Source organism: Uranotaenia lowii, chromosome 3, assembly GCF_029784155.1.
Source record: "Uranotaenia lowii strain MFRU-FL chromosome 3, ASM2978415v1, whole genome shotgun sequence".
In the NCBI taxonomy this organism is placed as follows: domain Eukaryota; kingdom Metazoa; phylum Arthropoda; class Insecta; order Diptera; family Culicidae; genus Uranotaenia; species Uranotaenia lowii.
In genome coordinates, this window is record NC_073693.1 from 150,147,035 (window position 1) to 150,162,896 (window position 15,862).

Consider the following 15,862-nt stretch of genomic DNA (forward strand, 5'->3'; position numbering starts at 1 on the left):
CGTGTTCGTAAATAGATTTTTTCTATCGAAGTGATTTTTTTTATTGATGCTGGCGTTCGTAAATTAAACAAACTGTATGCAAAAGCATTGGAAAGTGATTTGACATCTACCAAAAAAATCGATGCATCACCCAAAAAAATCAATTTACGAACACGCCGTTAAATAATATAGGAAAAAACGTTACGTAACGCTAAGCATACCTCCCCCCCTCCCCTATGTCACAGATCGTAACATAAGAGCTAACCCCCTCCCCCCCCTATGAGTGTTACGTAATTAATGGACGCCCCCAGAGATGTTCGGTTCATTTCGACACAAGATGGTTTTTTGAGGAGGCTGGAATCTGAAAAAAAACCAAGGCCCAAGAGCTGCCGCCGATGGTCCTCAATCCGATTGGCACTGTAGAACAACGCATTGATGAAGACAACGATTTCCGAGGTTTTGGTGAAATTGATGAGAATGGCCAAATTCAGGAGTAACTCGACGTTCAGGTGGAACCACTCGATCTTGAAGAGGAGTAACCGAAATCTATTGAAAAGGTAGTGAACAGCAGAAAGCGGCATTCTGAATGATCAACAAAGGGTTTCCTACCAAAGCGGTTTGGAGTGGTGGTCGCACAAGAATCGTCGACTGATCCCAAAAATTATCAGGAAGCCTTGGGTGGTCCGAACAGAGAACTCTGGAAAGCAGCCATATCCGACGAACTCAAATCACTAAATCAGAACAGTGTCTCTGAACTTGCTGCGTTACCTCCCGGGAAGTAAGTTATTGGTTGTAGATGCGGATCTTCAAGAGGAAGGAAGACGAATTCGGAAGGACGATCCGGTACAAGGCTCGTTTGGTAGCACAGGGTTTCAATTAACGCCAGGACTTCGATAACGACGAGATTTTCGCTCCGGTAGTTAAGCAAGCTACGTTACACTTATTGCTGACTATTGCTGCTAGTAGTGAAATGCAGGTGAAACACGTGGACGTGAAGACGGTCTAACAAAACGGAAATTTAGATGAAACCATCTACATGAAGCCCCCGCCTGGTGTCTTTGCTGCAAAGGGAGAGGAGTGCCATCTGCTTAAAAGTCTTTATAGTCTAAAGCAGTCGGCACGAATGTGGAACCTCAAGCCTGACGATGTAATGCGCAAAGCTGAATTCAAACCGTCGGAAGCGGATCCGTGCCTTTATGTTCAGTGTTCAGAATCAAAACGGGAAGCTGGCCTACATCATCGTATATGTGGACGATATGTTGGTCGCTACATCCAGCGAAGCCGAGTATCAACAGGTCTTCAGATATTTGGAGACAAATTTCCAGATAATGTCCCTTGGCGATGTGAAGCAGTTCCTTGGTATCCAAGTGGTCCGATCAAGGAAAGGTTTTGATCTGATTCAAAAGTCATCCATCAAGAAGCTGCTGGAGAGGTACAACCTAAGCGATGCCTAAAGAATCAATAATTCCTATGGATCCCGGCTGCATACAACAAAGGAGGAGACGGAGGATTTTCCCAATTCCGACCAATATCGGAGCCCTCGTTAGAAGTTTGCTGTTTCTGGCGGTGAACACGCGGCTAGACATCGGGATTTGCGCATCAATTCTTGGAATGAAGGTGTCAAAACCAACCAAGACGGACTGAACGGAGGCAAAGCGAGCCCTGCGGTACTGCAAGGGAACCGTGGAACTCAAGCTTCATTTGGGAGGTGACTCAGATGTATTAAAAGGATATGCCGACGCAGATTGGGCAAGCACGGTACAATACCGGAAATCCAACTTAGGTTACCTGTTCAGTCTCGGTGGTGGTAGGGAGCCCCATTCTGTGGGGAGCCAAGAAACAAACATGCGTGGCTCTTTCTTCAACAGAAGTGGAATACATATCCCTTGCTCAAGGCTGCCAGGAACTACTGTGGTTGCGGAAACCGCTTCTTGATTTCGGGGAACCGATGAAAGGTCCTACTAAAATGAAGGAAGACAATCAGAGCTGTATCAAATTGGTAACCGGAAGTAGCGGAAAAGGGTCCAAACAACCAAGTACCACTTCATCAAGAAGACGAAACCGTTGAACCAACATGTGCTGAGGAGGAGTGATGGAGCTATGTAGTTTACCTATAGGTGGGGACAAGAGTACCCTTGCACGAGTGTGAGAAACAGTTTTTTCAATGTTTTGATTGCTACGTCACAAACGTTCATGAGCGTCTCGACGTTGAAGTTACCATTCATCGACGGCATACAATGTTTCATGTAATTTCATAAATCAAAATCAAAGCACCCTTTCATTTTACGATTTTTCTTCCTGACGCGCAGCACGGCGACGCTATTTGTTCTAAACGGCCTATGAAATGATCATCGAATCCCATGTAAATGGAAATCAAAAAGATGGAATCGCACATCTGGTGAATTTTCTGCACACTTGATGAATTTTGCCGCACACTTGGTGAATTTTGTGCACACTTGATGAATTCTGCCGCATACTTGGTGAATTTTGTGCACACTTGATGAATTCTGCCGCACATCTGATGAATTTTGCTGCACATCTCGTGAATTTCTGCGCACAATTCAGTGTGTTTTTTTCGCGTTTCAAATGAATACTTCATACCTGTGGTTCTAAATAATAAACAAATTTATTTGCGTCCCAAACATTCTTCCTAATAAGTATCCATGGCTACATTTGGGCGCTTTACATTTGACTCCATGCATGATGGCATCGCGTTACGTCACAATCGTTCATAATCAACTGTATGGATACAACGAACTAATACTAAAGTTTTTGGTTGTCTTTACCTATGGATAAGCCCTGATAAACCACATAGGTGATGGCGTACATCAAAGTAATCATTTTAAAAAAAAAAAACAACACACGTCAGTTGGCGGGTATAAAAGGGGGAGAATTTTATGCTTGGTGAATGAAAAAAAGGTAAAATTTACGGGGTGGAAAAAAATTAAACTCATTATTTGGTAAATTTTACCTTTTTTTATTCTCCGTGAATGACATTCGGAATATGTATATTTTATACTAAGCGTGTGACAACTGAATGCATGTGAGTTCATTGGTTCATTTTGACTGAACATTTCATGAAATATTTCACACTGACAGTTTTTGCAGTGACAGTCATGTCATCGAGTCTGATTTGTGGTATTTATTGAAAAGTGAGAGAAGTGAAACTTCACTTCGTTTTCGAGTAGTGAATATTTTGGTGTTATCAATAAAATCTCTGTTTTTACAATCGTCGTTCCGAATATTCCTTCGAAATTGTTCGGATCCGGTTGTTTGGCTATCGAAGCCTTTCCCGGAATCGGTTTTCGACGGAACGTCAATCGGCCAAAGCTACTTTCGAGTGAAAAGTGGCCAACCCGAAGACGGTCACCATGATTCGCGTTTAAGAAATACAGTGTAGAATTCGACCTTTAGACCTCTCCCTTCAAGCAGGAGCACCACCCCTCCGCTATACGACTACGACGACAACGACGACGACGATATAACTGCGACGAGGACAAAGGTTTTTGCGAGATCCCTACTCTATCATCAATCAAGGGATCATGTCCTTCAAAGATTTGGTCGAACCAGAATGTGGTGGAGCGAACCCGCTAATGAACCTGGGCCGCCAGGTTGCTCGGGATGTGGCTTTCCAAGATGAGGGCTTCGCAGGCGGCCGTTCCGCTTTCATCGGTTCCGATAACGAGTTGGTGAAGGAGTTTATGGGACAGATTGCCCCTGCACCGCAATCGTTCCGTATGGACGTTTTGTTGAAGGAGATGCGGGATATTGATGCGCAAAACTTTCATCAGCGCCAGATCGTCGCAGGACCACCTGTCATCGAGGAAGTCAACCGATCAGACATGGACTGGGCAAAGGAGTTCGGAGTGGGCTCGACCGCGGCAGACCAAGACCTAGCTGCCCACTTTGGTCAAAGAGCTGAGAGCAAGCTATCTAGTGTAAGTTCATAATAATTTATGAGAGATTCGAATGATTTAGCACAAATATTTCAAAGGCTTTGCTTACTTCTTATTCTTTTCTTGATTAATTTTAGATCTGGTCAAACTCTCAATTAGCTCCAATCGAGGGAGAAATTAACGCAGGACCTAGTAACATTCTCTATGCAAAGGATTTTTTCGAATTAAACGAACCGAGAAGTGAGGAGGAACAGAAATCAATCCGTCAAGCTGCGGGAGAGCTGGCTGACGTCGCTTACGGTCCGGATTCAGAGAAATTGAACTACAGTGAGGTGAGTTAGGCACTATCCTTTTCAATCTTTTGGTAAACTTGGAATAATTCGAAACTTATCCTTTTCCGAATAAGAAAACATCTGATATGGAAAGTTCTATCGATTGTGTGTTTTTTGGAATCGTCAACTGCAGTGGCACGTTGCATGTCATAATACAAACTTAGAGATTTATTCTTTATCAATCCCTTATGATTGACAGCACCGAGATAACAGTTTAAAAAGGCTTATTCCCGAAAGCCAGATAATTAAACAAGAGTCGAGAAATAATAGTTGAGAAGAGACATGAATAGCGTCATCTAAGTATGTAATACTTTTGAAAGAATGTTACAATACAGAAGATGAAGATTTGGCAGAATAAAGTAAACAAGAGCATTCCTATCCAAATTTTTTGTAGCTTTTCAACATGGTCAATCTTTAATTTTTCCTTTAGTTCAATAAATCACAACGAAAATAATTATTTTCAAAGATTTAAACTCCAAGCATGTTTCAATGATAAATTGAAGTCCTCGCAAACTTTCCCATTAGAAATTTATAAAATGTCTTATTTTACAATACACAATCGATGTTTGCATATGCATGTGTTAATTCAGGAAAAAAAAAATTCAACTCGAAAAAACAGGTACCTATTTAATAATAACAATCCGCCGACCGACTTTCCTGGAAGTGTATAATTTCATGTCTTTTTTTTAATCATAGGTTTGTTTATTGAGGCATTTTACTTATAAAGTTTAATTTTGCCGAGTTGATCATAATATTATGTCAGCTGCATTTAATTTATGAAATCAAAATCGTTTGAGTTAAACTCGAGATTTAATGAATTATATAACCAATTTTGATTTCATAAAATCAATGCAGCTGACATAAAATTATACACTTCCAGAGAGGTCGGTCGGCGGATTATCATTATTAAATACTTGTTTTTTTTTCCAGTTGAAATATTATTTTTTCCCGGTTTAACATAGTAATTTAATACGTTCAAAGATCGATTGTGTATTTAAAAATAAGACATTTTATAAATTTCTAATGTGAAAGTATAATGAAACTTCAATATATCATTGAAACAATCTTGGGATTTAAATCTTTAAAAATAATGATCTTTGTTGAGCTTTTTTGAACTTAAAGAAACATCAAAGTTTCACCATGTTGAAAAGCTGTAGTAAGAAAATGAGTAATGCTTTCACTCTGCAATCTATTAACTTTATCTAACCAAATAATCATTCCTTTTTCAAACAACATGTTATATTCAATTTTTGATTTGATATAGATTTTGAGTTCTGATACAGACTTCCAAATAGCCAATAGATGGTACGGTTAGCATTCCCGGGATCTTAGTCTGACCTGAGTTCATTTAAGCAAATTGAAAATATTCCTCCTCATGTGAAATGACCAGCGCCCTTAGATGCAGCACAAGCCTTAAAAATATGATGAATCGATCCCATTGTAATTTAGCTGAATCAGTCTTGAGTATTAATTAATCAAACTAAATTGCTAGCACTTATCCTTATCCCCATTTCAGTTTCTTCATTTCATTAACAACGTGGCCGACGGCGGTGTCCGGATTAATGATGGTCAAGTGAGCGGAAATGTTTGGGCCGACCAGTTTGACCAATTGGCTGCAGGACCATCTAAGGTTGCCACTGGCAGTAAGGATCCGGAGCCCGGTATAGCCGAAGATTGGGCCAAGGCATTCGAGGATGGTAAAAAAGGCGAACAAGAAGCAGCGGATAGCTACAATAAGCAGTTCTGGGAACGCTTACAAGATGAGTGGCGTACAATTTCTGAGAACGACAGCCAGCATCCGTGGCTTTCGGAATTTTCCGAATTTTACGATCCATACAAGGAATACAAGTTTGACGAAGAAAATCCGATGACTAATGTCGAAAATGCTTTTGAAAAAGGCAAAGCGTTCTTAGCACAGGGTGATATACCTAGCGCTGTTTTGTGTTTCGAAGCTGCGGTGAAGCAGGATCCCGAGAACCCGGAAATTTGGGAATTGCTGGGATTTAGTCAAGCCGAAAACGAGAAAGATCCGAACGCGATTGCAGCTTTGAACAAAGCATTGTCATTCAATCCTGGCAACATGCCCGTCTTGATGGCTCTGGCTGTGTCGTACACAAACGAAAGCATGCAGAATCAGGCTCTTAAAATGTTGGTCAAATGGATGAAATGTAATCCCAAGTACGAAGCGCTGGTTCCTCCTCAAATGACCCAGACGCAAGATTCTCCGCTGGCGAGTTCTATACTGGGTGCACCTAGCTTGCAGGATGTCCAGGAGCTGTTCATTAAAGCAGTTCAAACATCGCCGAACGACATCGATGCTGATATCCAGGAAGCTTTGGGAGTTTTGTTCAATCTGAGTTCAGAGTATGACAAAGCAGTGGATTGCTTCCGAGCAGCTGTTCAAGTGCGGCCTGACAGTTCTAAAACTTGGAATCGTTTGGGAGCAAGCCTTGCCAATGGAAATCGCTCCGTTGAAGCTGTTGAGGCCTATCAGCGTGCGCTGGACATTCAGCCAGGTTTTATAAGAGCACGATACAATGTTGGAATTATATGTATCAACTTGAAGGCATACAAAGAGGCCGCTGAACATCTACTGACGGCTTTGAACCACCAGGCTTCGTCGATTGCTCGAGCCGGAATCAATGTTTCGTCTCCGGCCAATCAGATGTCTAGTACTATTTGGATAACATTACGTATGGTAATGTCGCTCATGGGTCGCCAAGATTTGCAGCAAGCAATCGATAATCGGGACTTGGATGTTTTGAATCGGGAATTCCCGATGAGCAACGATTAGGATGGGATTGTTTTTACATACAGGGAAAGGGCAGATGTTTTTATGATTTTATTGCAACGACGTACTGGAGAGATCATGTAAAAAGTACACACTAAACAAAAGCAGTCTCGTGCAAGAAAAAGAGTTTATATTCGATACAGTTGTAGTTCTTGATGAGCAATATCAAAAAAAAGAGGAATTGCATGATAAACGTTCAACATGTTGATGGAAGCAGTAAAAAAGAAAACTTTTTTTTGTTTTATTCTGTAAAATGCCGGGTTTGATAAGGGTTAATAAAACAGGAGTACAAGAATAATAAAAAGTTGTGTTTCGATTACAGAACGAATTCCTCAAATATGTGGGTTGAAGATCTTAACCAGTTTGAGACGGTTCACATACCAAATAGACAATTTGATGGCAAGGGGGTTGTAGTGTTCAAATATCCCATTTTTTGTCTAAACCTTTGCTGTTGTATCAAACTCATATTTCAATTGAAACTCGAAATGTTGACACAGTTGGAATAAAAGTTTTCATTTTCCCATTTAAATAACAGAAAAACATTCTTAAATAGTTGTTTTGCTTCATTCGAAAAAATCAGGATTTTTCAGGACACCTCGGAAATAAGATGCAGGTCTGCTAATAATGCATAAACAAAGGCGATATACATGTGCTGTAAACGCCTTAATTTATGCAACAGACGTGAGCAGCTTCTTGGCTGACATGCAGTTAATATCGAAAAACACCTTTTAAATATCATCGAATTAACGATTACCATCGGTTAAACGAGATTAACTAGATTGTTTACAGATTTGTTCGAAGTTCTCATATAGTTTTGTAACAAATTCGATTATAATGTAGATGTTTTTTTTAAATCAGGACAATTCATGACATTTTTAAAAACACATTTTCAAAAATCAGGACAATAGTTATTCGTGCTTTAGAAAAACCAGGACGGTCTCTCGAAAATCAGGACCCCTGGCACCTCTGGCCGGCGATGATGACAAAAATTCCGGTTTGGGGATTCAGAGAAAATTAAGATTCTTTACTCACCGCCTACTTGCCATCAAGTTCCGACTTTCTGTGTTACCAATTTTCACTATAATCGTATAATTCCAATTCCTTCACAGTTCAGAACTTTAAACAATCATATCGGATTCTTTCAAAATATATTTTCCGGACCAAATCAAACTTTTTTCACCGTATTTAAATATTTTTTGGAAAAAAGAATTTCCTTTCGCACGGCACGGTTACAAAATTTCACCCTTAACTGCACTACACTGAACCAAATCTAGCAAATCAATGTATTCGGGATCTACTCTCAAAAAGTATACGAATCAAGGTAGGTATATATTCAGGAGGTGTTCCCGAATAACGAATTCCTGATTCAGCCATTTTGGCTATGTAGGCTATGCAACCATGCGGAACTCATGAAGTTTGTTTACCAACAAACCACAGAAAAGCTGAGCAAAAAATAAACAAACTCATTGAGAGCCCCGCTCACTCCTCGCCTACTTACTGTGAAAGTCGGAGAACCTAGTGTATCTAAGAACCTTGATACGAATATATATACGAATTTTTCTCCAGTGTAGCTACGCGATTTTCCCACACTCAGCCGAAAAGGGAACACACTAAGATTGCATTTATTGCGCTCGGGATAATGACTCTTTGAACCACAGGGAAGTTGGTTAATTTCGAATGAAAACCCTCCCGAATCTCGTAACACTTCACGATTCCTTAATTACGGGATGAAATTCCTACGAATGCACAGGAAATCGAACAATCGTCCAAAAATCGGGACAGCAACCGCCTGTATCACGTCAGACCCATCTGTCATCGCGCGTTTTTTGTTGTGTTGAATCTTTCTGTCCTTTTCTATCGTGTGCTGAGTTATACAACAATGATAATTTTCGACAGTCAGTTGGGAAAATTTCAAGTGCTGGTAATTTTCATCCATTCCGTGTGCCGGCACTGTGTGACCTCAAAATTTGAGGAATTCCTCCAAACCGGAAGGTTCCGGTATTCAAAAGAAACATGCTTATCGTGAAACCGACGACAAGGTCAGCATATGTGGTCTAAATTCCGATCACCAGTTGATTTAAACGGCAGACACTCCCGCAGCGGCACCTTCCATCAACACCAGCCCCAGTCGCGCCCCAGCGGCAGAAAAAAAAATGAGTGTAGTGAAGTTATATAACATATATATACACACACTTTGGAAAATAAATTAATTAATTTTTGGAAAATTAAAAATATCGCTAGAATCAGCAGCATGTTATGGTACAGGAGCAGGTTAGTATTTTAAATCAATTTATAATTGAATGAAAACTGAGATTTGACTGTTCTTTGTTTTCAGGTGAACCCAACAAAAAGGAACTTAACACCAGCAAACTGCAATAAAATGTGTCAATTATGAATTAAGAATATTTTATATTATTGTTTGTTAATAAATTTAAATAATAATTGTTTTTTTTTTGTTATTTTTGGGGTTAAAAAAATATCAGAATTCCATGTAAATATGGGACGGAAGCCATTCCGAGCCTACAGGGATACTTCGGAACTCCCTGAAAATCACAGGAGAAACATGTTACGAACCTACGGGTGCATTTGACAGTTGTTTTCCTGTAGTGTTTCTCTGTCCTGAAATCGTCCTGTAATTTCAGCTGTTGAAAATACAGGACGAAATCGTCCCGACCACAGGAGAAAAGATTAAGTGTGTACACGCAGAAAAAGAATGGGGGTTGGTTTCAACAAAACGTTTTGTTATTTTATTTTGTATTTCAAAAGCAGATTTTTGGATGATTTTCACGAAAATTTTGATTTTAGATAAAAGAAAAATTTTGTTATTTTTGCACGCTCATTTTTTATTGTATACAATTAAAATTTAGTTTATTTTGAAACCAATATTGCGTTTATTCGATAAGCGTGTTATTGAAAAACGATAAGCCAAAAAAGAAAAAAAAAAGTGATGAAAAAATTCCAGCATCCGAACAACCAGTCACGGAATACGTGTCAGAGGTCTTGCAATCATCAGAACAGGTGGAATGGCTCAAATATCATAAATTTTTTTCTATTTGAGCATATTCGAACAACAATTCAGCTGGGAAAATGTTCATCAGAGTTTCGGTCCAGCAGCTTTTAAGGTAGGTTTAAAATTTAACTAGGCGGAAAACTGCATGCTCAAAACCGGCTGGGAGAATACAATTTGCTGAGCATTTTTTTTTCTATTGTAGATGCTACGGCCAAATCTATCCTCTCCGGAATCGGAACAACCTGAATAGATAGTCATGGACGTAAACCCGGAACCTGAATCCCTTGTCCTGTTGGGAAATTTAGACATCCATCCGGATAAGGCGTCAGGAACCAATTGGCAAAAGGTTAGCTGAGGAAATTCCAATTGACCCTGGCTCTGACCATTTATCCCGTATTGAACATGTACAAAATACAATATTTCTACATCCAGCTACTGTGAATGAGGTAAGGGTAGTCATTCTATCCCTTAAAAATAAGAAGGGCTGTGGACCTGATAATTTCCCAGTAAGTGTCTTAAAAAATTACCATGACAAATTCTCTATCATACTTAAGGAATATTTTAATTACATTTTAGAGACTGGAATTTATCCTGAATGCCTCAAAATCGCAAAAGTTATTCCTGTTTTTAAGGCTGGCGATTCCCATGATATAAACAACTACCGTCCAATATCTACCTTAAGTGTTTTTAGTAAAGTGTTTGAAAAACTTCTTGTGACCAGAATTGTAAATTTCCTGAACCAGCATGACATACTTTATAAGCTGCAATATGGTTTCAGATCCGGCTCGAGCACACTAATTGCCATCTCAGAACTAGTCGACTCCATTATTTCTAAAATTGATTCCAAAAATATTGTGGGAGCATTGTTTTTGGACCTTAAAAAAGCTTTCGATACATTGAATCACGAAATATTACTATCCAAACTAGACAAATATGGAATAAGAGGAACAGCTAATAATATCCTTCGCAGTTACTTAGAGGGGCGGAAGCAATTTGTAGTGATTGAAAATACCAAAAGCGTGGTAAGAAATATTGATATAGGTGTACCACAAGGTAGCAATATAGGTCCGTTACTTTTTTTGTTGTATGTTAATGATCTCTGTAACTTACCATTAAAAGGCACAGCACGCCTATTCGCTGATGATACAGCAATTTTCTACTCAGCAGCATCTACTGATATTATCATTCAACAAATTGAAAATGACTTGAAATTGTTATCTAAATATTTTAATACCAACTTGCTCTCACTCAACTATACGAAAACCAAATACATGTTATTTCATTCTTCACATAAAAGATTACCTCCGAATATTGACCCAACGATAAATGGAAATGTTATTGAGAGGGTAAAATGCTTTAAATATTTAGGAATCTACCTAGATGAAACTCTTTGTTGGAGTCGTCACACAGAATATCTAGAGACAAAAGTTTCTCCTCTTTGTGGTATCCTATGGAAATTGAGAAATTTTGTGCCTCAACATGTTTTATTGAAATTTTACTTTGCGTTTATTCACTCTCATATTAACTATCTTATTATGATATGGGGAAGAGCTTCCTTGTCAAATTTACAAAAACTTCAAACTCTCCAGAATAGATGCTTAAAAAATATTTATAGACTACCGTTGCTCTTTCCTACCCAACAGCTCTACACCTTAAGAGCCCATAACATTCTTCCATTAAAAGATCTTTGCGATTTACAAACTGTAATATATGTCTACGACAATTTACACACAAGTTTCAGTAATCAAAACATCCATTTTACAACGGGATTGCGTACTCATAACACTCGCCAGTCAGATTTTTTACAACGAAGCCGATCCGTGACATCCTTAGGTCAAAAAAGAATATCATTTATTGGTCCAACTAAGTACAATGCCTTGCCTAATGAAATAAAAACCATCAACAACCGTTCCACGTTCAAAATCAAAGTAATACAGCTATTAAAAGAAAAATTGAGTCGTTAAAAACCGATCGATCAGTGACCAGTTTTCTTCTTTTATAATTAATTTTTGTAGCAATTTAGTTTCTTTGTGTGTTCTTTTTTTTTTATTAATTATTTAAATTATAATGTCTTATTTGATTAAATGTTTGCTTAGTAGTATTAATATCAAATAGTGGATCTCTTTAAAGGAAATCTGTTTTCCATTGAGATCCATGTAGTATTTAATTTAGTATTATCATTACATTTCCTCGCACTAAATTTAAACATTTCAGTTCTCAGCATGAGTAAAATTTTGCCCGCGTTTTTTATTAATTTTTGTTGCTGCCAGACATGCTGAGAACAGTAGCGTCCATTACCAGGGGGCTCTAATGAGCTTTTTGGTGTGGGGGAGTGTGGTGGGCCGCTACAAAAAAAAAAAAAAAAAAAAAAAAAAAACCTAGGAAAGAACATCAGCGGGCGGGAGGACATTATTCCGGCAAAGGCGAAGCTTACCATCGTCCTACTCATTGTAATGGAAAACTAGTTGTCGGAGATGGTGGTGTACTGCAGCAGTACTCGGAAGCGGAGGGGTTTATGGAAGCGAGTAGGGCCCTTTATCCTGCTTCCAGGAAGCACAGCATGCCTTTTTCGACCTGATCAACGGAATCTGTTCCAAATTCCAGCTGGAGTGGAATTGATTTATGTTCCAATTGTGTTTTAAAAGGGAAATTTCATTATGGTACTTTGAATAAAGAAAATAATGAATAGATGTGTTCTTGATCCAAACATTCTTCAAATCAACATAAAATGAATTTAAATAAAAAAAAATATTTTCAGCACTAAGTTTTGTTATTTTGGAACGCTCAATAATTTATTTTTCCAAAAAAAAATTTTTTATAATTCTCAATCCAATTTTATTTTATTGTTTTGACAGATATTCTGATTCATTTTTAAAAAAGGTGTATTTTAGTTTCGATCAAACGATAACTTTAATTCGAATCGACGTTTTTTGTCAGTGTTATCAAAAATATATTTGTGTTTTTTCCCAACCAAAATTTTTATTATTTTTGGCCGAAATCTTATTATTTTTAAAATATATTTTTCTGCGTGTAGTAAATATGTGTTGTACACAGCAAGAAAAATTCGTGTAAATTTAGATTGAAAACGATGCACGAAAACGGAACATCGATTTCGATGTAAAATTCTATCACGGTTTATTTTTTTCCAGGATGTAATTTTTGAGGCGTGTAAATTTAGATTGAAACCAATGCACGAGATCGGATCACTAAAGCCGTCGTGTAAAAATACACAGGGATGTAAATATTGAAATTTATTATCGTAAATATTGATATTTTTGCTTAATATTCAGGTTTTTGCTTTTGTCTTTGAATGAATACGCCCACATGTATTATTTTTAATTCACATTTATTTACAAAACTGAAAATTAAAACACCATCACGGAAAGCGTCAAGCTGGAATTGTTGTTGCATCCGATGATTCCCAGCACGCGGATGTTTTTACAGTTCAGCGTCATCAGTATCCTCGAATGGTTCCGGAACATCATGATCTTTCGGTCAGCACTTGGACACTTTAATTGATCTGACAAAAGTTTGTCCGGATAATAACTGTCCGGATAAATATCAGCCTTTGCGAAAATATCTGACCTTGCTGTAATGGAGAAAAAACTAGTCAGTTTCAACCGCATTCTTCATTTCACGTATACTTACGACTTTAAAAGACTCTAGAAGTGCTGCTGTAGGTAGCTACGCCTTTGATTGACTCGTTTCCGAATAATTTTTCGACTTGTTTACTTTGTGCGCAAACTAACGAAATATAAAAAGGCAGAAGTAAAATATTTGCATTCAATTTTCAATCAAACAGATCTAACTTTACACGGTTTGTGACATAAATTTCATTGACCGGTTGATTTTTACACGACGCAATGTAAAATTACATCAAAACAGTTTATTTCTATCCTATTTTTGAAAAAAGTCTAATATTACATCAAAAGGAGTTTAAAATTACATCTTTTTGCAATTACACTCAAGAAAAAATAGATCACTCGTTTTTTAGATTCCGTGTACTTTTAGAAATTTTTTGCTGTGTATAATTGTTATTTCAAACTTTTTCCATTTCAACAGATTGAGGAATTTGAGCTGCTGGCCGATCAAACAACTGCAACGGAGGCGCACCGAATACAACGTTCTTGGCGGCGTCATAATTTGAAGTGAAGTGATTTTTTTGCAAATATATTCACTTGCAACTCATATGAAAATTACGTGAATTCTATTTGCTGTGCGAGCTCTGTTTGCTCTTCACTGAAAATCGAAAATACCCAAACTTGAGAACTGCCACCCGCCAAACCTAAGTTCAAGATTGACAACTTAAGTTTGTGAAAAAATCACAGCTTGCCAATACGCCAAACTTGTCCTTCAAGCGGAGATCTGTTTTTTGGGGGGGTTTTTGTTGTAAGCGCATCTTATTCTGTTACCTCCATCGTGGCAGATTTAGGTTTGGGGGATAAGTTCAAAGCGAAGAACTGTTTTTTTTTGGGGGATAACTTTTATTCCCGCTTCATTCGCAGAAAGTTTCACATATACGATGATGTAGCTGCCTCTCTCAACAACTCTTCAGTGGTCGACCCGAATACGAAAATATTGTTACATAACGGTTCCTGTAGTAGTTATAAAACGATTAGAGACAGCGTAAAAAAACGTTTAGAAAATGGTATCTGAAACAATAAAAAACATTCCACTTATCTTGAATTCCAAAACGACGGTCTGTTGAATATGGCGTTAAGTTATGTTACTGTTTAAAACTATTAAAACCTATATATGGAGACACTGTTCTAGGAACAGTTAGGGTATGGTTTATAAAACGCTTATGAATAACGTTTTCAGCGCATTGCACTGTTTCTAGAATGAACATGTGTAGGCATATTTTAAACGATTTATCATACCGTTAACCGAACTGTTACGGAAATAGGTATACGAACCGTTTGAATTAAGATTACTGTATTTTTTATGGCCTCATATAACATAAACATTGAAAAAAACTATAAGATTCTATCGTAAAACTGCTAAGAGACGATAACCTCAAAGCTTTTTTCTACCCTCACCCACACATAGATGAAAATATTTTGGGGATTTTCGGATTTTCATTATTTTATAAATTCAATCTTTCAACTCATCTTCATTGAAATTTTATTAGATACTTACACAGGGGTGAAAAGCGTAAGCAAAATTTTCCGTAGCTCCAGCGCTACGGCATGCAGGGAAGCCACCGAAAGCCTGGTGAACGGTTTAGCCGGCGGACCAGGACCCTGGAAATAACCTAATCATTCCGAGTGCGCCGTTCTCACGCAACATAACGTTGCTGCTGTACGGAAACCGCTGCCTTATTTGTGGGAGATGAAATTCAGGCGCTAGAATAGAAATAAAATTATTTATTAGAAGGTGCATTTAGTTTTTTGTTAAATTGAGTAATAAGAAGAACAAAACACAAATTTTCACCTACCTGAAAAGCGCACGAATTTCAGTAAGCAGAAAATCCAATTCCCGGTGTTGCTGCCGCAACTGAGTAAGCCCAGCTCGGAACGGACCACAGTGGGCATCACAACACCGGGAGTCCTGAAACCGAATCCGGTAAATTACCGTAAAGATAAGTTTTAAAAAAACGCGACGAGCTTCCAATTTTTCGGCGCAAGAAGTAAACAACCGGACAAAAACGACCAGGGATGCCAAATGCACTGAACTTAAACAATTTAGAAAATGTTAAACATTTAAGTCAACTAAATTAAATCACAGAGAACAGACGTACAAGCTATCTCACGAAACTTGTGTAAAATTTCCAACGAACATTTTAACCAATTTTTCCTTTTTGGCTTAACCACCAGATGTCTCCAAATACGCCAAAGAGAACTGTGAAAATTTG

General features: G+C 38.1%; 1 protein-coding gene and 1 long non-coding RNA gene across 2 annotated transcripts; one reads left to right on the forward strand and one right to left on the reverse strand.

Annotated features, from left to right (window-relative positions):
• Positions 1-3,119: 3,119 nt before the first annotated feature.
• Positions 3,120-7,302, forward strand: LOC129751785 (peroxisomal targeting signal 1 receptor). The gene is made up of 3 exons (XM_055747498.1): positions 3,120-3,917; positions 4,013-4,207; positions 5,724-7,302. Exons 1-3 carry the CDS (start codon positions 3,522-3,524, stop codon positions 6,999-7,001), a joined length of 1,869 nt encoding a protein of 622 aa, XP_055603473.1. The 5' UTR covers positions 3,120-3,521; the 3' UTR covers positions 7,002-7,302.
• A 7,806-nt stretch (positions 7,303-15,108) lies between these two features.
• On the reverse strand, positions 15,109-15,657 carry LOC129758616 (uncharacterized). Its single transcript, XR_008740028.1, has 2 exons — positions 15,446-15,657; positions 15,109-15,353 (listed from the first exon to the last, which is right to left on the reverse strand). It is a non-coding gene; the product is annotated as an uncharacterized LOC129758616 (long non-coding RNA).
• Between the last annotated feature and the right edge of the window lie 205 nt (positions 15,658-15,862).

Excerpts from the sequence above, each read along its gene's own strand:
- LOC129751785 (XM_055747498.1), top strand. The coding sequence starts at position 3,522 with ATGTCCTTCAAAGATTTGGTCGAACCAGAATGTGGTGGAGCGAACCCG. Across the intron at positions 3,918-4,012 it reads CTGAGAGCAAGCTATCTAGT|ATCTGGTCAAACTCTCAATT; the intron begins GTAAGTTCATAA and ends GATTAATTTTAG. Across the intron at positions 4,208-5,723 it reads AGAAATTGAACTACAGTGAG|TTTCTTCATTTCATTAACAA; the intron begins GTGAGTTAGGCA and ends TCCCCATTTCAG.